General features: G+C 44.6%; 1 protein-coding gene across 1 annotated transcript in view; it reads right to left on the bottom strand.

The window, feature by feature from the left end:
* Positions 1-8,877: 8,877 nt before the first annotated feature.
* Positions 8,878-24,605, bottom strand: part of EMB1030 (Alanyl-tRNA synthetase, class IIc) — a 97,976-nt gene continuing 82,248 nt past the window's right edge. Inside the window, exons 12-13 of the mRNA XM_086803755.1 lie at positions 9,555-9,703; positions 8,878-9,477 (exon numbers count right to left, since the gene is read on the bottom strand). Coding sequence (XP_086659881.1) covers positions 9,144-9,477; positions 9,555-9,703 — 483 coding nt within the window. The 3' untranslated portion in view covers positions 8,878-9,143. The remainder of the gene's footprint in view (positions 9,478-9,554; positions 9,704-24,605) is intronic.

Here is a 24,605-nt window from a genome sequence, read left to right as displayed (position 1 = left end):
CGACACACGAGTGTCCACCAGTGGGTTTTGTGGTGCCAAAGAGTACAAGAAAGAGGTAGGGAGTGAGAATGAGTAGCCAAGAAAGTGCAAAGCCTAGCATAAAACCACATGAGCAAAGTGATTTATCCCACATTGATGTACAAGCCCAAGGGTGTACCTCCTCATATAAAAGAGAACCAACTTTTAGTGATTCCAATTGGGCTAGATGTTACGACACACGAGTGTCCACCAGTGGGTTTTGTGGTGCCAAAGAGTACAAGAAAGAGGTAGGGAGTGAGAATGAGTAGCCAAGAAAGTGCAAAGCCTAGCATAAAACCACATGAGCAAAGTGATTTATCCCACATTGATGTACAAGCCCAAGGGTGTACCTCCTCATATAAAAGAGAACCAGTTCAAGCAATGAATATATCACTTGCACTTATCTCAAGTCTCTATCAGTATCCAAGCTAATCCATATTGATGTCTAATTATACTTGAGTGTATTTTAACTAACACACACTCATTACAAGTTTTCTTCATTTCTATCCACCTTAGATTAGTGATGTGATTAGTGTAAAATTAGTTTCTCAACATGGTATCAGAGCTTAGGTCTAGTTCTCCTAGTTTAATTCATTTCATTAGCATTTGATTAAGCCTAGGTCTAGGAGAGTTTAATAGGGCTAAAGCAAAGTTTATTTTCACGGTCGCTACATGGCAGCCCACAATAGCTCACATTAAGATAGAGAAGCAAGGGAGGAGGTTATCTCCATCCACAGAAAAGAAAACTGTCATTTGCCATTATCTCCTTTTGAAGCAAGAAGCTAAAGCCTATAGAAGCTTTGATACTAAGAAAATATGCGAGCAGGGCACAAGAGGGAAAATCCACTCCAATCGTAAAGAGAAGACTAAAGTAGGTAGCACAGAGCTGTTAAGAAGCTTGGAGCAAGCAAGAGCAGAGACAAGGTAGTTGTAAAAAAACAACTCCAACAGAGCTATCGCTTATAGCAGCAGGCAGCCCCACGAGCATTACAAGCACGGGACGAAGCGCAGCCCTGCCATTGTGTTAGGAAAAATTATCAAAGTAACCAGGTTTCGTGTCATTACAAAAGTGGCCAGCTGAAGAGGCCAACATTAGACGTAGCAGTCTCGCGAGCTCACGAGGACACAAAGAAGAAGCAGCAGCAGAAATCACCATATCGCCAATGCACAGAGGCCGCCATCACATGAAGATAAGGTTTCTTCTCTCTTAAAAATTTAGTGAAGCGATGGATGTTTCCTCATTATTCTCACACCTTTTACAACTAGGCATCCCAGTCACATCTCTATATGAATGGTTCTTTAGATTCACCTTGATGGTACTATTGTTTCATTAGAGGTAGATGCCATCTCTTTCCCAATCATGAATTAACATCATTTGGTGCATCAAATAATACGCATCCAAAAATCACATCATAATTGGTGGACCTTTCAAAGTCAAGAATAGCAAATGTATGCTCAAGCCTCATAGGCTAAGCCACACGACTTTTGTTCTACCTTCTTCAAAAATCCTATGGGTGTTCCTAAGTTGCTATCAAGGCTAATTGAAGGTTTGAGAGGCTTTCTTCCTCATATTTACCACATGTCTTTGGTGGCTATGCTCACTCGTGCTCCATCATCTAGGATCACAGTTGTGGTCATATCATCCAAATTTGATTAGAATGGTGGCATTTATGTTGCCACCTTCAAAATTACTTACCCATTACGCTAGTAGTCACGTCTTTGTACATCTTTAGTGGGTTTTTCTCATTTTCTTGGTCGTCAGTCTCATCTAAGTCCCCTAACTGCTTGGGTTGATTTTTCATCCTTAATGGATCTCATCCCAAGCTTCTAGTTTACCATCCTTAAAGGACCTAACTGTTTGAGTTGATTTTTTAATCCTTAATGGACCTCATCCTAGGCTTCTAGTTTACCATCCTTAAAGGACCTAACTGTTTGAGTTGATTTTTTATCCTTAATGGACCTCATCCTAGGCTTCTAGTTTCTTTTTTAAGTATTAAGCCATTGTGATAGTCACAGAGGGGTAGAGAGGATTGCTTTCAAGGCTCCCGTTTCTTTTTGAATCTCTAGCCTTATCAAAGGCACACTGGCTATGGTCATTAACTCATCATCTGAGTTAATGTATAAAGGCATGGTCTACAGTGAGCCTCTTTTTGATTGCTAACACCCACCCATTCCAACTCACTTCCTTTGATGTTTTTCCTAGTACTAATTCCTCAAGTGCAAGCTACCTCTCGTGGATCTCTCGTTCCTGCAGGATGTGGTCATGTAGGACTCTTAGGTTTTCCATGTCTTCACGGGCTTCTTCTTTAGTTCTAAGCTCTTTTAGTGCTTCCAATTGTTATCTTAAGTGGTCTTTTGTGTTAAAAACATGGATCAAGCTCTCCTATTAACAAGATGATTATCTAATTAGACACTAATCCTACTCTAATGATAACACTAATCTAAAATAATTTAACAAAATTAACATGACTAATCTAAGGGGGTAAAAATGAAGCAAACTCATCACATATATGTTTGTGTGCTAATTTGAAATGAACTCAAGTTAATTAGGTTATTGTTAGAATTTGTGCATCTCAGTGTTTTGGGATCTCGACTTTTTATCTGGGCACATATGTATTTTCTCATATTTGTCTAGTCATGGGTATTTTTGCTACAAGTGGCCAGCTCCTCAAGGGCAGTCATCCAGCTTCTCTTCTCACTATATAAAGGGCTCTTCCCTTCATCACTTGTAACTCAATCCAATCATTCACAGGCACTTGTTCTCTCCACCATCTTCTGGCCGGTATTGCCACTATAAAAGCCTCATGCTACATAATAAGATGTTCATTGTCTGATCTCTCTCTGTCTCTCTCTCTCTCTCCCCCTATGTTTTGCTTCCTCCTTGTGCAACTTTATCATGGTATTAGTTGTTTAGGTATTGGCTTCCACACAGCCCCTCCTACAAGAAAGTTTGCATTTTTTCATGGAGTAGATAGGTACCTGCATTTTCCATCTTGGTGTTGTGTTTTCTCTTAAGAAGGCTACATTTTCATCAAGGGAGTGTGTTTTCCTTTGTGGCTACATTTTCCATGCTTTGGTGGTTGCATCTTCTCCTTGGTGGCTATGTTTTTTTTTAGTAGTCGGCTGAATTTTTGCTTGGTAGGCAAGTGGCTGAATTTTCGCCTTGGTAGGCGCCTAAATTTTTGCTTTGTAGGTGACAAAATTTTTACTTGGTAGGCGACTGAATTTTTTCTTGGTACCTAGTTTTTCTTCTCCTATACTTCTTTCTCTCTCAATGATTGGTTGATGGTGATGTGTGGGCTATGTTTTCAGCCCTAGACAGCAATTGGTGGTCCTCTTCCTCGTATGTGGAGTGCTATAGACTTGTGGGATCTTAAGCCTACCTCTTCTTTGATGGTTCTACCTACTTCATGGATGTTTTCTGACAAGTTTTGGTGGAATATTTGCTACTATTTAGCCCCTTTCTCTCTCATTTCTAAGAGGGGGCCGCTTGATCCTCGTACCTCGTTCTATATTAGAGAAGTGTTAGAGATTGGTGGTGGAGTGCTGAGATCATCAATGGCACAAAGGCTTTTGCAGAGGTAAGCTATTGCCATGAATATGGGTTCTCTCTTGGAGGAGGCATCTATCCTTGTTTCTCAAGAGAGTAGGTAAGGTTCCCTCCTAGTGGTGGACAGGATTAGGCACTTGCTATAGTGAAATAAAAAGGCTAGTGTCATTGTTACTCTTATGGAAAGCAGGTTCATTTAGCCAAGGATAGCAAGACCAGAGGTATAGCCCAAGCCAGGACCAAGTTTTCAAAGATGGGCAATGATCATATATAGGATGATGACTCTGATACTTCTAGTGTCCCTAAGGCTACACAAGCCAGGGAAGACCTAGATGATCAGCTTTTATAGTTGTATAGATAGTTTGCCCCAAGTACTTCTACCTAGAGGAGGCTCGTGGGGGTAAGCGAGGGGGCTGTTAGTAGCTCCATTTCTATTGCATGGGAACTATGAGTCAGAGTTCCAGGCATGAAAAATATCTGGCGAGACAAGTTCATTTTTTGGAGCTATAGACTAGATGTGTTCCATGTCTATTGCTTGGTGTAGTAAGATTATAGACTAGATGAGTTCCAAGTTCATTGTTCAAGGTTTTCTAGGACGTGAAGTGTTCACAATCCACTATTGAGGTGATTGGAGCTCACTGCACACTAGTGTGGGAATTCAGAGCCAAGCATATTTCCTTGCTTTTCAAGGTGGAATTTTGTTTTGAAGAGACAGGTTGGCAGGTGCATCTTCAGTGGTGTATTCAGTATCTAGCCACCAACTATTGGTGCATGCAGCATAATCTCTAGACAAAGGACTTAGTTGCTTTGAGCTGTATTGGAAGAGCCAGTAGCCCTTCGGCACCCTGCACCTTCCCAGTGGTGCAAGAACAAAGAACAAAAAGAGCGCCCAGAGTGAACTGCCCGAACGGCTGCAGCCTTTTGATTGCAATGGGGGGGGTGAGTGGGGGGCATGGGGAGTGAGAGCAAGGGAGGTCAGGTGAGTGGACGGTGAGGAAGAGGGGGGGTGGTACCCCCACATTTTCTTTCTACTACTATAGGCCGACTGGCTACTACTGCAAATGCTTGGACTGTTGTGAACCTACTCCAGCTCAGCTTAATCTACCACAGAAAGCTTTGCTATACAGCTTGCTTATACCAACAATAAAAACACTTTGTGATGTGCTTAAGTAGCTAGAGCCGTTTGAATACCTTTCATTACTGAGTTGCATAAGAGGCTTAAAGACTACCATGTTTTCTTGCTACTTTAGGCCGAGTGCAAATGCTTGGACTATTATGAACCTACTAAAGCTCAGCTTAATCTACCACACAAAAAGCTTTGCTGCACAACTTTCTCCTCTCTCTCTCTCTCTTAAACCTTTTTAAAGGTAGAGAACAAGGAGCAAAGAAGAGAAGAAGATAATCCTTGCTCTCTACCTTTGTAAAGGTAGAGAACAAGGAGAAAAGAATAGAAGAAGATAATTCTAAACACTTGTTAATGAGCTCAACCTAAGCTAGGAGAGCTAGACCTATGCTATGATACCATGTTAAGCACGTCTTGAGCTCTCCTACTAATAAGATGATTGCCTAATCAAACATTAATACTAGACCTATGCTATGATACCATGTTAAGCACGTCTTGAGCTCTCCTACCATGTTAAGCATGTCTTGAGCTCTCCTACTAATAAGATGACTGCCTAATCAAAAATTACACTAATTTAAACTAATTTAACATAATTAATGTGACTAATCTAAGGTGGGTAGAAATGAAGGAAACTCATCATGAGTGTGTGTGTGTGTGTGTGTGCGCGCGCGTGTCGCGGCGCTAGTTTGAAATGAACTCAAGTTAATTAGGTCACAAGATTGAGACCTGAGTACTCATAAAGAAACTTGAGATGTAATTCATTGCTCACATTGCTTGAAATGAGCCCCCCTTTTATATGAGGTTACAAGATTGAGACCTGAGTACTCATAAAGAAACTTGAGGTGTAATTCATTGCTCACATTGCTTGAAATGAGCCCCCCTTTTATATGAGGTGAGCACAACTTGGCTTTTCTTGCTCATGTTGGGATTTGTTCTTGCTTGCCATGTGGCAACATGCTAGGTGCTTGACTCTCACTCCCTACCAAGCGTGATCCATGGCACCATATTTCTCAACATTTAGACAGTAACCCGCCTAGTCTAGCCATTATGTTCAATGTTCTCTTTTTTTTTGCTTTTTTTAAAAGCCCGTTTACAACATCATTTGTATGCTTGGCCAATCCCCTATCTCTCAAACAAGGGTAGGTTAGGGTCCACCTCCATGAATTTCTTCTTATAGATACTAGGACATGTGAACGTCCTCTAAGAAATATTTTTTTAAAATGTGCACATGAATACTAGTGGTTTCCTAGATAGTAAATAAGGTCTCAAAACTTGTTTTTAATCACAGACAAATCATATGTTTTTTAATTTTCTTTTTTAATGTCAAAATACCTTTTTCAATTTTATGTGCTTGGTCTATCCCCTATCTCTCAAAACAAGGGTCCGTTTGCATGAATTTCTTCTTAGATTCTAGGGCATGTGAATGCCCTGCCCTATAAGAAATATTTTTCCAAAACGTATGCATGCCAATGGTTTCGGAGATGGTAGAGAAGGTCTCAAAACATGTTTTCTATCACCACAATCAAATCATGCATTTCTGTCAAAATACCTTTTTCAATTTTTTGCTGCCGTTTTTTTAATGTGTTAGTGTGCTTCGACTTTGCTCCCTTGACCCTATCAAAATCCTTATATTTGGTAGCTCAAATTGTAGTCTAAAAGTGGTCCACAAGCTTATTTTGGTTAATTTTAACACATTTTTTTAGCCTCGATTTTTGGGTCACTTTTGCGATAGTTAATCAGAGGCCAAAATGATGGAAATTAACTTGGTCCGCTCAAGGAAAGATTTAAAGAGCCCGAAAGGATCTTGAAGATGAGCACTGGGAGGCATGTGTAGTAGGAATGGGCAAGGCCTTTTACATAAATAATCTCAAATGGTGCTAGCTGGTGATATATGCAAGTCACTTGGTGGTTGAGCATATTGAGAAATAATCTGATCTACATCCACCTCTCAAATAAAGAAACTACATTTAGATTTTTCTTTTCTTCCACCTCATCTATATCCATCCTTCCCAACCAAGGTTTTGCATGTAAATCTCTAGACGCGAAAACTTTGAATTATTTGTAGACCCCAACAAACCATTCCGCTAACATGTAATCATCTCGCCTAAAATTAATCTCTTAAAAATTACTAATTTTTCTAAGTTATGTAATACATTCCTCAATAGTCTCCGACTTGTTCTACATATTGTTTTGAAGTTTTTGTAGTAGCTACATTGATATTTTATTTATCCAAAAATGCCTTGACATTACGTTGGTATAATATGATATCCTTGAACTCAACCCTCTAACACAATCAAACCTTTGTTTGGTGTCAAGGAGAGGCAATCCCTCAACCAACAACAAATCCATGACAAAACCCGGACATTCTAAAAATAAAACCCAAAGAACAACACAATATCGATTGTAAAGTTTTGTGGCAAAAAACCAACACGAGATGATTAACATACTAATCAAACATCACAAACATCAAACAAAGATAAATCAATCAACAGATAATAATCAAGAATAAATCATTCTATGCATGAATGAATATCTTCATATCTCTATATTGATCCCCTTTTACATTTTGTACTTATAAGAATATAACCATGTGATACAAAGCAACATTGTTTATTCAACTATAATGATTGTGATATCTAGAACTACAATTGAATATTGAGACTAAGGTAAAAACTAAAATGCATGCTAAGGGTTGTATCCTAGGCTAACAGTTTATAGAGATGACACTACCAAGCCCTTCTTCATAAAGTTCATAATTTAGCATTGCAAGTTAACACCCTAGATTTTACTAGCATGTAGTCTCCATCTCAATCACTAGCTCTAGATCAACCAAAAAAGGACCTGAGCATATGTGTTCTCCTCCATCACCACATGTTGCTAAGGTCATTAGCTCCTCCACATCAAGGGGAGAAAAAAAAAGCATAATAGTTACTGTTTCACTTCTACATGCTTTATTTTATTGTTTCCTATACATATACATTGTATTATACACATGGGTTGTCATTGTAGTCCACCCTTGGACTCTTCTCACATGATTAAAAAAACACCAACAAAACACTCCCACATGTTTCAAATTGCCAACCCCTTAGTAGTACATTCTAGTCACTAGATGATGGCCCTATTGTTGAGATGTTGAACACACAGTACCGATATATGTCATCAATTCCTTGCCCTACAAATTGGTAAACATTGAGGAAGTTATAGCTCATTTTATGTTAAGGTCAAGTATACTTGATTCTGTGCCTTACACAAACCAAGAGTAATAGGTTTCTCACCATTTTCTTGAAGCTAGACATACAAAGAAATACTTAACACCTTACTTACCTATGAGTTTAGGTAAGTGTAAGCATATTTGGAATTTGCATGGGCCTAAACTTGATGAATAGAATAGTGAAGAGCCTAGTCACACTTCATGTTTGTGGACCCCATGGTGAATCATGAGTCTCGATTTTTGTACATCACTTCACATGGAGTAGTAGACATTGTCGCAAAATGCCATGGCTTGTTGAAAGACCTACAGTAGGAACCTTCTATGGAGGCTCTCTTGTTCATGAATAGATAAACACGACTACTAGATTCTTAACAATTAATCTACGATCATGTAATAATAGTATATGTCGACACTTAACTCTTCTTGGTTACTTGTTTTCCGACAAGGCTTGTTTGATTAAGTTTGTCGCTTAAAAGCTCCCACACAAGCTATCAGTGCACTCATGTCTACCTTGAAACTTTACATGCACACCATTCACTTGATCTTGTAATACCCTTGGTGAATTTGCTCCATTCTTACCATTGAAGATATTTTTTGTTACCTATATAAAAGAGAGGAGCTTCTAGCTTTTATGTTACATTGCCATTGTCTATGCTTGTGGGATTTTTTACACGTTTTCAACATTGGTGTTTTATTAACCCTACATTGACTATATTGCACAATAACCAGTCACATATGACTGGGTGTTGAGGTTTATCTAGAACAAAACATGGCGTGGTTTCGACGATAAGTGGTTTCAACGGTAATGTCAGTGAAGGCTTTTATGGCTAGTTTTGTTGAAAATTAGCCCCTCCTCAATAATCTCTCGATAGTTTTGCATCTGAAATAAAATACTTTGATTCTTTAACTACTGAGCTTGGTAGCCTGTAATTCTTTCCACTTAGACTTAACAAATTGCAAACATTGCCCACTGCCTTGCCAAAATGACGTTTCAAAGCATCTTCTACCAAGAGCACCTTATATATCTAAGAAACCACACAAGCCAAAATTATATACAATTACAAGGATTTAGTTTACCTATAATTTGGACCCAGAAGCAGGAGTAGGATCCTGCTTGAATGTGGGAGCCAGTGATATGTCAGCATCCAGTTTACAAAAAATAATCAACAGATTCTTTTTATTTTAAAAAAAAACATTGGCAGCACATTATGCACACATTACAGCCAACACCAAATTGAGTACTAGCTTGTCTTGGACAAGGCCACTTCCAGCTCTTCCCTGGCCTTCTGCAACGCCTCTGTGAGCTTTTCTGGTAGCTTTCCACCAGCCTGAGCGAAATTTGGCCTTCCACCACCGCCACCCCCACAGATGCGAGCAATCATGCCAATGAACTTTCCCGCATTGAGCCCATGTTGAACTACTTCAGGACTAAAGGCTGCCACTAAGCTTACTTTCCCATCACCCAGAGAACAGCCGAGAACAACAGCACTCGTATCACCCAGCATTTTACTTATGTGCTCTGCAGCAGTTTTTAAAGAGTCCGCGTCAGCCGTGTCCAGGGCTCCCGCTACCAACCTGCAAATCAGCACACGTTTACTACCATCTGGATGACCAAATGGGCTTCTATATCAAGCAAGCATCTGCTGAATCACCTGTATGGTCCAACAAGCACAGGTGAGCTTGCAAGCACCTCCGCCTTCATCATTGCGACTTTAGCTTGCAAGTCAGCGGCTTCATTTCGTGCAACCTTTATCTCGTCAAGTAGGATTGACACCCTTGTTGGTAGATCTTCTGCTTTAACCTGCCAAACACATGGATTCATAACAGATTTTTAAAACTTACCCTCCTCTCCCACGCAGCCCTGCTCCCCACCTTCACCTTCGCCTTCGCATCCCCCCTCACTTTGGCTGCATGTTTCCGCCTCCCTCCTTGGGCGTTTGTGTGTGCATGTGGACACACTCTCTTAAGAGGTATTGACATAAGTGATGTTATTACTAATAATATTATGCATGATGTTAATAGGGCTCTACAATGAGTGAAAATGCAAAATCATTAATTAAATTTGAGAAAAGGTCTTAAAGAGTTATTTCCTAAGGTTGGAAGCGTTGGCTTTTTATGCAAAACTCTAATACTCTAAACCTTATATTAAACTTATTTAACATCTGGAAATAAAACCAAAAAGTTGTCATTTTAAAGGATGGTGAGATGATAGGACGCACCCCTTGGAAGGTGGAAGAATTAATATGTAGCGGGTCAATCAATTGAATTGGAGCACATTGAAGTGGCGTAGCATTCAACGACAAGGTGGTAATATAGAGGATGGGGAAGAAAGAAAAGAAGCCGAAGGATCCGTCAAACCCGCCACCCAATCATCAGGACCAAATATACAATACGCGAGGGGCATTCATCGGACTGCAACTAAAGAAGAACAGTGCGCCGTACCATGTGGAGCGAAGCTGAAAGGGGTGAGACCGGGAAGGAACATGGGGTTTGGCTCTCCTTCAGCGGGTTGTTGAGGGGGCCAAGCGGGCATACAACTACGGCGAGGGATTCGTGGCAGGTCCCAAGGCCAAGCTGCACCACTTCCCGGGTGGCGACAACATCGACCCCTTGAGGACAGCAGTCAGGCCGCTCGAGTATGAAGTCCGAATGAGCGTGGCCCTCATTGCCACAAACCAACCGGTGATACAGGTTCAAACAACACAATGAAAATGAATCTCCGTCCCAACTCTGAGCACCTCAAAAAGGTGCAGGCTTTTTGGTTCAGGCGGCAGCATGATCAGGTCTACCAGCGCAAACTGGCGCAGAGTCGGGCCAAAAAGAAAGAGAAATAAGGATCATCAAAGCATAAATGATGATGATAATGATGACGATCATGATGACGATGGTCAGGAAGACCTTATAATTAGATTCTTGGATAATTTAATGCAGTTACGCAGGGAAATAATTCATCTGCGACCCCTATGCGACCCCTAACCTTAACCCTAGTGATGCAAACAATCAACAACGTCCTCCTAACCTTGGCCCTTACGATGCAGACAATCAACAACCTCCTAAAATCCAACCCCCGCCATCGATGACTCTAGTGCCACTTCTACTAATCAACCTGATTACGTTGGTCTGCCTCACCATGCATTTGGCGTCATCGCCCACGGTGGCAACATTATCAGCCAAGAATACCCCCCCCCCCCCCCCCCCCCCCCCCCCCCCCCAATTCAACCTCACTGGTGTTTATGTTTCTCCTTGCTTCTTTAACCACTTATCAACGCGTAGAGAGAAGTATGTAACAGAGTACGAGAAGAGCCTAGAAAAATATCATTAGAGGTGGATTTGGAGGAGTTGTTGGACACGGCTTTGCCACCGCTAACTGGTTCCACCGCCACCCCAGAGCCGCCCATCTTCAGGATTCAAGATTTGGAGTTTGGACTTGGAACTTGGACTTGGGATTTGGACTTGGATTTGGATTTGGATCTAGACTTGGATTTGGATTTTGGATCTGGTACCAGCCCGATGAGAGATACTTGTGGGTCATCCCTGTAGTGTGCTCAGCATCAGAGATCTTGTGTCTCAACATCGACGTCGACTTGGATGTCCTACATCGGCATATCTGTTTGTTTTGTTTTCATTGATTGTCTTGATCTTGGCCAACGTGCCCGTGGATTGTTCTTGAATAAATTCCTAAAAGGGGGCGGGACCTGTTCCCCACTCAGTGTGGTGTACTGTGCAAGATCCCTATACCCTTCTCTCTCTCTCTCTCTCTCTCTCTCTCTCTCTCTCTCTCTAGATGTTATCCATTAGGAGTTCCTGGTACCGTACTTTTCCTCATAGTTGTTTCAGTTTCAGTTAGTTGTTTAGTTGTTTTTAGCTTTCCTTACACAGACATTGTATCAGATCCACCAATTGTTGTAACCTTTTTGGTCTCATAGGTCATTTTGGCCTTTTGAAGACGTTAATATATCATTTCATTTTATTTCATTTTCTCTACCTCTTGGACACGTGGTTGAATCTGTCACGGCACGCTCCATTGGGCTTGCAATGGTATCAGAGCAAGATTTCTCTTGAAGAAACTTTCTTCGGGTGACAATGCCATGTCGAGAGCAAAGGGGGACCAAGGGCCTAATGAAGGGAGCAACTATGAGGCCAATCCAAGACTTCAACAAGATGGGAACCAAGGCCCATAGTCTTTCTCATGAGACAGCAACCATGACATCGATAGAATACCTAGATTTTCAACAGCTTAGAGAGTTTCTCCAAGATGAAGAATTCCTAGCTTGGAGAGCCAAGAAGGAACAAGACCAAAGAAGGGCTCGAATGTTTGAAGATTTCATCAAGGATTGAGCCACCGAAGCCGAAGGAGTTGAAGCTGCTAAAGCCTATCTTCGAGCCAAAGGAGTCACCATTGCAAAAGAATCTAGAGCTACCCAATCTATTTCTCGTGGAGGAAACAGGGAGGCTATCCCTAGGCCATGCTCTCAGATGCAACTTCTTCGGGACAAATAAAGGAATGGAAGGCAAAGGAGCCTTCATCAACCGGCAAGATGGACTTCAAACCGGGAGAGAAGAACGTCAAGTTTGATGCTTTTCATGGAAAGCGGGATACACAAAAAGCATTATCTTTTGTTAAACAGTTTGATGCCGCTTTTGGAGGAGACAACTATTCCGAAACGTCAAAGCTTCAAATGGTTCATATGCATTTGAAGGATACCGCCTTGAATTGGTGGCTTAAAGTGGTACAAGAAGGGACCGAGCCGAAGACATGGCCCAACTTCAAGACTATGTTCAACAAGAAGTTCCTACCCGCAAACCTCGAAGCAAATGTGCATAAGGAATGGGATGAGGTAAAACAAAAAGTTGGTGAGAATGTGGCATCTTACCTTAACAATTTTTCAGCAATTTCTTTCAAGTTTACTTCATGTACTCCCATTCCAACACTAATGGAGATGCATAAGTTTGTGAATGGATTGCAACCTAAGCTTATGCAAGCAATTTATGTGGCTAGACCGAAAACGTTGGAAGAAGCCCAACACAAGGCTTTACAAGCCGAGGCCTTGTACATGCCTTGGATGGACGGCAAGACAAAGAATGAAAACCAAGATCCACCTCAAAGGAAGGAGTTTAAAGACTAATCCCCATCAAGAGCCAAGTCTCAAGAGAAGCGGAGTGAGGGCAAACCTCCACTCATTTGAAGAAGATTGTCCCTCAAGCAACATGAGGAATACGCCAACGAAGGGAAGTGTTTCCAATGTGGAAACAAGGGACATATAGCTGCAAATTGTCCTAAACAAGCTAAAGCAAGAAGCCAGACAGATCGGAAGATCATCAGATTGACATTCTGCCAAGAAGTTTATCAAGAGGAGATTGCATTGGAGCAATCTTGTACCATGAGGACCATGTTGTGGCCTATGAAAGTCTTAGATGAAGATTTCTAGGATTGTATTGGAACAGATTTTAGAATAGAAATTTTGTGACTTTTCTTATCATCAAGAAAGATTCTTTTATGAAGTAAACCCGTTCATGTGAAATAAATGATTTGAGACCAAAAGTGGACAAAGAAAATCCATGCTCCACCTTACATAGGGCAAAGAAGCATACTGACAACTTAAGCTTTGGAAAGCTACTTTTATTGGCCTTGTATGAGAAAGAACATTGAGTTACATGTTCGAGAATGTTTGGTTTGTCAGAAAGTCAAGTTTGATCAACAAACACCAACAGGATTATTGCACTCATTGAATGTTCTATGGGAGAGTATTGTTATGGATTTTATCTTTGGATTGCCAAAGTCAGAGAATGATGATATTTGGACCTTTTTCAGGATAACAAGAAGATCAACCATGTATGTCATCGGTTGGACCTTGCATATTCATTGGAGGACTCATGATGCCTTCCATGACAGTCTATATGAAACCATGTATAGGTTACCCCCAAAGGAGCCTGTTTTGGAGAATCCACCACGGGTGGAAGAGACAGAACAGATTGTGTTCTATCCTATGAAGAGGAAAGACAGTGGTCAGAAAATCCTCTTGGAAATGGATGTGAAATGAATGCCAGAGAAGTACTTCAAGGACTATCCAGATATACTACGAGCTTATGAGGAAGTGGTTGGTCCAGATATATTCGAAGTACGGATATGGACGTCTTGCGATCAAGACAGAATCAAGAGGGAGGGAAGGTGCCTCTAGCCCCCTTCATTGTATATATATTGGACTAGAATTGATCATTATTATGCTTATATAATGATTATTTGGACATGCTTGGCAACAATGCCCGATAGTCCAAGGAGCGAGATTTGTATATGGGGGAGGCAACGATGCCAGATGACCCATTGGACGGCAACAATGCCAGAACGAGATTTGTATATAGAAGGCAACAATGCCAAATGACCCATTGGACGGCAACGATGCCAAATATCTTAGACTTCATAGTCGGGCGGTCATTGCCACCTGATGGCCTAGATGACTGTATTGGATTTCATAGTCAGGCAGTCAATGCGACTAGATGGCCCAGACGACTATTGATGAACTCTTGGGCAATCTTGACCAAATGGCCTTGAGCGAACTCTCGAGCGGTCTTAATGACCAGATGGCCTTGAGAGATAGTCTGTACGGTGTCCCTTGGGATCCAGATAGCTCAGCACTGTTTCAAGATTAAACCAGACACGACAATCCATGAGCAAGAGCATCATTGCTTGTGCATTGCATATGGATGTATGTTTGAATTTCTTTGACTTTGTGTGTTGTTTTTCATGTGTAGACAATGCTTGGATTTATGGCATGTGATAGTCCATTGGACTTCAGACTACCTAGCCAATACCTGGACTACCCGATAGACGTGAATGATGCATACTTGTTTGTTGAATAGTTTTTTTGCAGAGGATAAGTATGCATTTATTATATCTAACACATGTGACAAGCCCTGAAGAAGTACCATCCAGAATAAAGACATTGGTCAGATAAGGCATAGCCAGATGAGCAAATAACACCACAGATATGGGGAAAGACCAGATGCACAAGCTCATCCGACAGGGCTAGTACTGGGAAACATTTGAAACATGGATGTACTTGATACACTTGGAACACTTGCATGATGGAACATATGGATGTGCTTGGAACACTTGCAGTCCGCAGTTGAGGACAGTTGCGATATAAGAGGGAGGGATGTAACTATTCGACCCTCCTAGCTCTTTTTCACATAATGGAACTTATGCCTGGACACATGGACAAATTGATGAAAGCATGGAAACAAGGTTCATGAAGTTAGCACAGTAAAAAGCACCAGGTTTGGTCAGAAGAAAGGAAAAGCAAAAAAGTCAAACTGAGTTGACCGCGAGCCAAGGGCACCATTGGAAAGAGGAGACTGAGCCAAACCAAAAAGCTAAAGGCCACTTTTCCAAAAAGCAAGGCCCTAAAGCTAGAAAAGCATAAATCAAGAACTTTGGCAAAAGATGAGTACTAAATATTATTATTAAAATATAAAAACAAAAAGACAAAAGCAAAGCTTGGTTAGAGCTTTTTGGCAAAAAGCGGACCTCCCTCAAGTATAAAAGAAGCATGAAACTCTCCTCTCCTCATTCATTGAAGCTTGGAGATTATCCTCACCTTCATCAACATCATCATCAAGCTTGTGGAGAGCAAGGAGACCCTCATCTTCATCTACTCCGTCCTCTCCCAGCTCAGCCATCCGCCACCACCTAGCTCAATCGGTCGCCGCCGCCCCAGATATGCCACCGCCTGGATCTGCCGCCTCCACCGCCTAGTTCTGCCTCCACCGCTGCCGCCCACCTTTGGGATTCGAGATTTAGAGTTTGGACTTGGACTTGGGATTTGGACTTGGAACTTGGACTTGGAACTTGGACTTGGGATTTGGATCTAGACTTGGATTTGGATTTTGGATCTAGTACTAGCCCGGTGAGAGATACTTGTGGGTCATCCCTGTGGTGTGCTCGGCATCAGAAATCTTGTGCCTTGACATCGACATCAACTTGGATATCCTACATCGGCATATCTGTTTGTTATGTATTCATTGATTGTATTGATCCTAGCCAACGTGCTCATGGATTGTTCATGAATAAATTCCTAAGAGGGAGCAGGACCTGTTCCCCACTCAATGTGGTGTACTGTACAAGATCCCTATACGCTTCTTTCTCTCCCCCCTCTCTCTCTCTCTCTATCTTTTCCTCTTGAACACGTCGTTGAATCTGTCACGGCACGCCCCGTTGGGCTTACAATTTAAGTCATTAATTTTAAAAAATACCTATGGTTTTAGTTTTGTGTTTGTCTTCTTGAGTTAAGAGTAATCATATTTTTCAAAGAGTAGAGGCATTAAGTTTTAAGTTTGTTTTATTAGTGAATCGTTTAAATACTCAATATAATAATAATTAATGATAATAACCTATAAAACAATGAATCTTATTAAAAAAATAATTATTCTGCAAATAATGTTAATAATATTATGTTCCGCGTTTCAGGTCGCCCCCCACCCTTCTCTGTTGTGCCTGCCTATAGGTGCTACCCACTTCCTTGTCTGCCCTCCTTCGCTCTGCTCTACCCTCCTCCCAACACCTCCTTTGCCTCTCCTCCACTCCCCAGTGTCCTCTTCCGCCGCCAGCCTACAAGAGGCCTACAAATCGGAACATAAAATATGCATATTTTAGATCACTTAACTAATTCAAACAAAGGACAATACTTGCAACATTAAAACTGAAAATAATAACGAACACTTGACACCATCACTCGGGCGGCGCATATTTTAGATCACTTAACTAATTCAAACAAAGGACAATACTTGCAACATTAAAACTGAAAATAATAACGAACACTTGACACCATCACTCGGGCGGCTGCCGCCGCCCCCCCCCCCCCCCTCCAATACGGTTTGTATTTCGTGGAGTATTTATATGTACAAGTGTTCATGGGCCCTAGGCCACATTTCTCCATATCAAGGAGCGAGTACAACTAGTAAACAATAAGATTTTGTCGGTGAAGAATCAGTTGTTGAAGTAGACCAAGTCACAAGTAATCTCCCACCTTCACTTGGTGAACACTTGCCCTCACTCGTCTTCCAAGACCGTGCACCAACATGCATGCCCGTACTAATGCCTGGCAAGGTGAAACACCGCGGAGGGAGTAATACCTGGTGCTCCCAAATCAGCTTTGCTGCCAGTTTTCCTCATACCCCAAATGACCTTTATTGGCTCCTCAAACTGTGAGGACGCGGTCAGGGTAATGATGGGAAAACGTTACCATCCCCGTGGCCTTACTGACGAATATTCCAATTCAATCCTCAGGAGAGAAGCTCATCCCCTTTTTTATGCTTTCCCAAACTATAGGTAGGTCCAAGGGTTGTAGGTACAGCTGGGTACAGGGCAACAGCTAGCACAACTCTGTAGGCGGGTTCTGGTAATAGTAGATGCTGGACAACAGCTGGTACAATTGCATGTACAATCGAGTACTCCAACAGCAGGTACAATTGGGTGCAAGACAACAAGTACAATCAAATACAAACACTTCAGGCTGGTACAGCAGATGCACTTGGGTACAAGATAGCAAGAACAGAGGCAAGGACAATTGCAAGTTCCAAGGCAGGTACTGGCTGCAGGTACAAAGGCGGGTACTGGCTACTGGACAGAGGCGGGTTCATGCTGCAGGACAGAAGCGGATACTTTCCATCTACCACCCTCCCACCAACTATCCACGTGTGGGGGAAGAAGAATTTCTTCATGCAATACTAATTATAAATATTATTAATAATGTTGGACACCCACATTAGAGCAAATGTCCAACCAATGTTTAAATGTGTGTGAACACCCAAGCTTATAAACATTAAGGTTGACATTACTTAAGGGATTTACATTTGAAAAGGCCAAAAAGGGTAATACTTACCACCAACTTGTCAGCAGACAGCACACCCACGGTACACTGGGAGCGTCACGGTCCAATGTACAAGCACGACATAGCATGCAAACACACGAAAGCAGGTCATGCGAAAACAAGTTTATGCATGCAAACATAAATGCATGTGCACACGTAATGGACGAAATCTCCCTTTCATAAAACTTATACAAAGATTTCTTGTCGGACACAAAACTAGCGCGGCAGAAATGTGAAGTCCTGGTTTTCCTATGGAGTGACAGTCCCATAGGCAAAACACAATTCCTCGCATGAGCCTTCCTATGGAGTGACAATCCCATATACAAGGTCGGCACAAATATCAGTCCTACCATGAAGTGACAGTCCCATGGATAGGACGTAATCCTGGTCATACATGGGTGGCAGCAGACAGGCTCCCGTCCATATGGCACAATATTGGTCACACACAGGTGGCACAAAACTAGTTCTCGTCCATTGACACCAAATGACTAACCCTTTCACATGGAGCACTGGCCTGGCCACATGTGAACATGGTACAAATCTGGCCACTCTATGGAGTGACAGTCCCATAGAACTAGCTCCACAAATGGAGATGGACCAAATGGTGACATCCCCACCGGCTTCTAAACAGTTAACCTCAACTGAAAAGCCTCAAGATATGCCTGCAAAAGCTGCGGGTAGTCAACGAAGTAATCCTCATCTACCCAAAATACAATCTGCTCTGGCTGGAGAATCTCCTCAAGCTCGTCAATCTCGGGCGGATCTTCTGTGACAAGCTCTTCCTAATCTGGCCCCACACACTTTTGCAAAAGACTCACGTGAAAAGCATTGTGAATCTTTCAATGGCTGGTATCCTTTCAATCACTTCAAGGGTCCCTAAAATCGAGTAGAAAGCTTTGGATATGATCCCTCTCGTCCTGACCTCTTCCAAAGCCTAGCTTTCTCGAATTTCAACAATACCCAATCACCCTCCTTGACTTGCATGTCCCTTCTATGCTTATCGGCAACCCTCTTATGCTTGTCTTGTGATCTTGCAATGGTTGTCCGCACCTGAGCAAAGGCTACATCCAAGTCACGCACATACTCATCGGCTACGAAAATCTCACCCTTTGTACGAAGGATGGGTGGCAAGATCACTCTGCCATAAATAATCTCAAACGAGGCCTTTCCCGTGGAGGCATGTACTGTGTTATTGTAGGCAAATTCTACAAGTGGAAGATACTTCTCCCAGGCACTCTTTTGATCTGCCACATAACACTTCAACAAATCCAACACAGCAGAATTTGCAGCCTCACTTTGACCATTGGTTTGGGGGTGATAAGCAGATGAGAACTCAAGCTTAGTGTCCATGTTATCAAAGAAATCTCTCCAAAAGAGGCTCGTAGTCCTGGGATCTCTATCCCCAACAATGGACTTAGGCATACCATGATGCTTGAATATATGAGTAAGGAAAAGCTTCACATATGATTAACTTTAATGTTTTTCTTGACGGGCAAGAAGTGAGCTTGCTTGCTAAACCTGTCAACTATGGTCCAAATAGCATCATTTCCTTGTTGGGATCTAGGCAAATCCATAATGAAGTCCATAGTAATGCTTTCCCATGAGTGCGAGAGAATAGACAACGGCTGAAGTAAACTTGGAGGCTTTTGCCTATCAAATTTCACCTTTTGAAAGGTAATACATGTGCGTACATAAGCCTCAAGTCTTTACGCATGATGGGCCAAAAGAAATATCTTTCTATCATGTGTGTCGTAGGTAAAATACCTCTATGACCAGCATAAGGTGGAGCATGACATTCCTCCAAAACCTTTGATCACATAAGAGGCATGTAACCTTCTTTGATCACATAAGAGGCATGTGAGTGACCAGCCATCAAATCAGTCCATATATGGAAAAAATCAGCATCCAAATGATACAAATCACGCATGGCAGATAAGTCCCCACGAGAGCCCACTGAAACTGTACCCACGTATGGCCTCCTGGTGTCACAAAACGAGGGCGTGGTTATACAAAATTTAATACTGAAATCACAAGATTTATCCTCCTTTGATCACTGCCATATCCCACATACATAGCCATAACAATTGATTATACAATGTGGAAGTACTGAAAAGAAATGTTACTGCACTAGGGAACAGAAGATGGGCTAGTTGCCCCCCCCCCCCCCCCCCCCCCCCCCCCCCCCTCTTAGGATACGTATTGCCTTAAGGGAGTAAGAATTTTACAAGTACATAAAACGGGTGGATTGGCCCAGCCATACACCACCGTTTCTTCCAAAATGATTGAATATGAAAACAACAATTGATTATACAATGTGGAAGTACTAAAAAGAAATGATACTACACTAGGGACCAGAAGATGGGCTGGTCCTCACGCCCCCACCCCCCCTCCTCGAAGGATATGTATTGCCTTAAGGATGTAAGAATTTTACAAGTACATAAAACGGGTGGATTAGCCCAGCTATACACCACCGTTTCTTCCAAAATGATTGAATATGAAAACAACTTACAAACGCTATACTTGCCGACAAGTAGCCCAACAACAAGTTAGAAATATGGTGCCCAGCACCCTTCACCGAGATTGCCCAGCAATCCCGGTTTCTTCAAATGTAGCTTAACTTCAATAAAATCAACCACCTAATGGCTGAAAATCAGCCTTAGGAGAGTGCCCAACACTTCCCAAGGGTTCTCCCGCATAGAACTTGTAGCAACCGGATCCAAGATGATTCTTCCACAGCTTCAATCTTGGGAATAGTCTTCTACTTCTTCTTCTAGCTTGAATGGAGAGTTTCAATTCTAAAAATTAGCATTCAGCTAGCTTCTAAGTGTTTTGGGGAAATAAAAACACTATGGTATGACTGGAAAAATACCCTAGAATAAGTGCATTAGATAGAGCAATAAACAAAGACCAAGAAGTATCCTTGAATGAGGCTGGAAATCTGAATTTATAGAGTTATATTCAGCCTAGAAGGAGGCGCCTAGACGAAGAGAAGGAGTGGAGGTTATTGCTCATGAAACGATGTGGTAGGGAGGGGTTTGTGTAAGACTTTTGGATCAAAGAATGGCTATTAGCAGAGAAAATGAAATATAGATGCTCACGGAGATCGGCTCGCTGAAGCTCTCGCCGTCACCCCCCTGCTCGCGCTGCTCGCCCCTCGCCTCCCCTTACTCGTGCCTTGTCCCCCGCCTACCAGCGCATTTGCGCCCCCCCCCCCCCTCTTCTCGCCATCGCGCCCCCCCCTTCTCCTCACTTTCTCTCCCTCTCTCGCGCTGAAGCGCCCCCCTCCCCCCCCCCCCTTCAGTTCGCCTTCGCTCCCCCCCCTTCTGTTCGCCTTCGCTCCCCCCCACTTCACTTCGCCTGCGCTCCCCCCCCCCACTTCATTTCGCCTTCCCTCCCTTCAGTTCGCCTTCGCTCCCGCTTCATTGCGCCTACGCTCCCCCCCCTTCAGTTCGCCTTCGCTCCCCCCCACTTCATTGCGCCTACGCTCCCCCCCCTTCAGTTCGCCTTCACGCCCCCTCCCCTCGTCAACGCCCCGTCCCCCCCCCCTCCGCCAGCCCTCTCTCCCCCCCCACCGCCTCTCCTTTCGCGTTGCCCCCACCCCCCCCCCCCCCCCCCGTTTCTTCGTCGCCTTATCCCCCCCCCCCCGCTCTTCTTTTTTTTTTCTTTCTTTCTTTTTTTTTTCTTTTTTCCTTTTTTTTTAAAAAAAATCCTCCCGCTTTCCCTCTCCGCCCTTCGCGTGCAGCTCGGTTCTTGCAGGTATCGCATTCGCTCCGCCTTCGCCACAGCTTCAGACTCTGATGGAGGCTCCTCCCGCCCCACCTCAGAGGGACTCTTCTGCAGCCCCCTCGACCGCCCCTGAGGATACCCCCATCAGGCTTTCTCTTTCGCCAGAAGAGGAAGCGAGCCTCGCCGCAGAGGTGGAACGCCTCCAGGCACATTCCACCATCTGCCGTATAGTCGGCACTCGCCCCAGCAGAGGGGAGATCCGGGATCTTCTTCAGGCCCGCCTTCTTGCAAATGTGGGCAAGATCCTGGATGTACAGCTATTGGGCCGTGGACATTACCAGATCGAGTTCGAGGCCGCCCAGAGTGTTGCCAAGGTCCTTGCCATGAGTCCCCTTGACATCAGGGGTGCTCGGGCTTTCTTCAGACCTTGGCAGCATGGATTTGACCCAGCAGCGGGGCGGAACAGGGAAAGCGCCTTTTTCATGTTACAGTTTGCTTCCCTGGACTCCGCCGGGAGTATCTTCCACTCCTCCCCAGGCTCGGAGCATTGGTGGGCTCGGTACTAGAGGCTGGCCCCTCAGCTGCTTCAGTGGTGGCCAGAGCAGCTGGGCTACCTTCGGTCAGAGTGTTGGTGTCTGACATCTCCTCCCTTCCTAAGGTCATTCAGCTACCTAGGATAGGGGGGGGATGGATAGATCAGAGAGTGGAGTTCTCGGGGCACCCGAATCAGTGCTTCATTTGCAGACAGGTCGGCCATCTGGCCAAGGCCTGCCCTCTCGCAGGAGACCCCGACCCTCACCACAGCAGGCTACTGATGGCCCGCCCACAGATTCGGCTCGGCAGGCTGCCTCCGGGACACCTGCTCAGGCCACAGAGGCCTCGGAGTGGCAGCCTGGACAGGGGCGCCGCCGAGAGGGAGACAGCCACAGCAGCACGTCCAGAGACCGCTGCAGCAGCAGCCACAGTCTCAGCCTCACTGGGTTCCCGTGAGGAACAGCTTTTCTCCCCTCCAGGAGGAGACCCCCGCGGCGACGACTGAGGACCAGGAGATGCCAGCACCCCCTCCTTCACCCCCCCCACCCCCGTCCCCCCCCACCGCCTCGCTTCCACCATCGCCTCCTCCCGCCTCCGCTCCGGTTTCGGCAGCGGCTCCCTCTCCACCCCCCTCGCCTCCCCCTCCTCCCCCTCCGCCCGCCTCACCTTCCCGGGAGGCCCTGGCAGTTCCCTGGCGTTCACCTGCAGTCCGGAGAGGGCTGAGCACTGACCTCGCTCGAGCATCACAGAGGAGACCTATGCCGATTAGGGCTTCACGGATTTCATCTATCCGCAGTCGGCTGAGTCGCCTTGGCATTAGACAGCGCTCGGAGGCTTTTGATTATACCTTCACACGGCTTTTTGGAGCAGAGGGCCCCCATGAGCCAGCACCCATCCGAGTTCATGTAGTGATACCTCCGGCCCGCGGGGAGGAGGCACTAGACTCAGCAGTGGCCTTCTCGTTCCCTCTATGTGGCCCTTGCGACCGGGAGTGGACTCTAGAGCTCGCTCTCAGCACTTTGAAGACTCAGGCAGTTGAGTTTTCTCATCACATGAGCGATCTGGAGGTGACAGATGTGATAGGCCGACTTTGGGAGTTGGCTCATTTTTTCTTGGATCCCGGGAGTGTGGATACCTCAGGGATCCGGCATTTGGTCGTTCGCATAGTGGCAGACTTAGCACGCGACCCTGGATATGTGTGTATACACGAGGTTACTTTGTCAGAGCAGGAGGCAGTCGCCATGGGCCACAGCCACTGGCGCCTGATCCGGGATTCTTGCAGCACACCGGGTGGGCAGATTCGCAGCCGCTCGGATGGGGACTACTTTCCATCCAAGCCGCTTGCGAAGGCCCGCCGTACGGCTGAGACAGCATCCACCTCAGCAGGGCATCCATGAGGATCATCTCATGGAATGTACAGGGCCTTGGCGGAGCACATTTTATACGCTATCGTGGTTGCTTGAGGCAGGAGCTTCAGAGATGCCTGGTTGGTGGCAGCATTGATATTTTGATGATGCAGGAGCACCACTTGGGTGAGAGCAGGATCCGGAGATATGGTTCGGTGATGCCTGGTAGATGGGACACTTTTTGGTCTGCAGGGTTTGGTCCTTTGGGTGGACAGGGAGGAGTATGCATGGTCATTGCAGATGTATGGCGGCAGGCCATTGTGGATCGAGGGATCATTCTGCCTGGTAGAGCACAGTATGTCATTCTGAGGATGCATGATGAGCTATTGGGCGTGCTCAACGTCTATGCGCCCAATCATGCTAGTGCCAGAGCAGAGTTCTGGACCCAGGTTACGGATGCATTGCCAGAGGCCGCACATTGGTGTGTCGGGGGAGACTTCAACATGCTTGAGGACCCGGCAGATAGGGTGGGAGGCAGTCATGTTACAGTGCACGGCACGGAGCTTGCAGCTTGGGACCGGTTGTGCATGTCACTGAGGATCACTGATGCATGGCAGCATGGGGCTTTCTCCCGGTCTCAGGACAGTCTTAGTTTCTCCCGGTCGGATCGCCAGCAGGGAGGGACTAATCTATCACGGATTGATCGCTTTTATGTGGGCGACTGGTTAGGGGAGCGAGGGGGCTCCGTCGGCATTCTCGCTGGCACATCATTTTCAGATCATGCGCCAGTTATCTTGACATTGGAGGAGAGGACACGGGAGCCCAGCTTGCAGTTGAGGATCCCAGAGAGGGTACTTACAGATCCCAGTCTCGCTGAGGACATTGAGAGGATCTGGCATGATAGTCAGTGCTTTGACCAGGATGCAGCGGGCCAGTGTGCCCAGGGACTCATCGATCTTAGCTCTTTTTTGCATGCTGCAGCTTTGACACGGTTAGGAGAGATTCGCGAGCGGAAGCATCGGCTGAGACGCAGCCTTGCTTCGCTACAGCGCCTTCAGGAGCAACAGCCAGCATGTGAGTGGGTGGCGTCCCAGCTGAGCCAGGCACGCCAGGAGGTTCGAGAGATAGAGGAGCAGAGACATGAGTTTTACTATCGTCGTCAGGCCTCTCAATGGACGCAGCTTGGCGATAGAGTGACTGGAGAGTTTTTTGAGATCACTGGGCCCCGTCA

This window comes from Cibotium barometz, chromosome 10 (assembly GCF_041138505.1).
Source record: "Cibotium barometz isolate CiBa-2024 chromosome 10, ASM4113850v1, whole genome shotgun sequence".
In the NCBI taxonomy this organism is placed as follows: Eukaryota; Viridiplantae; Streptophyta; class Polypodiopsida; order Cyatheales; family Cibotiaceae; genus Cibotium; species Cibotium barometz.
The sequence above is the reverse complement of the archived record's forward strand: the minus strand, read 5'-3'. Positions and strand labels throughout refer to the sequence as shown.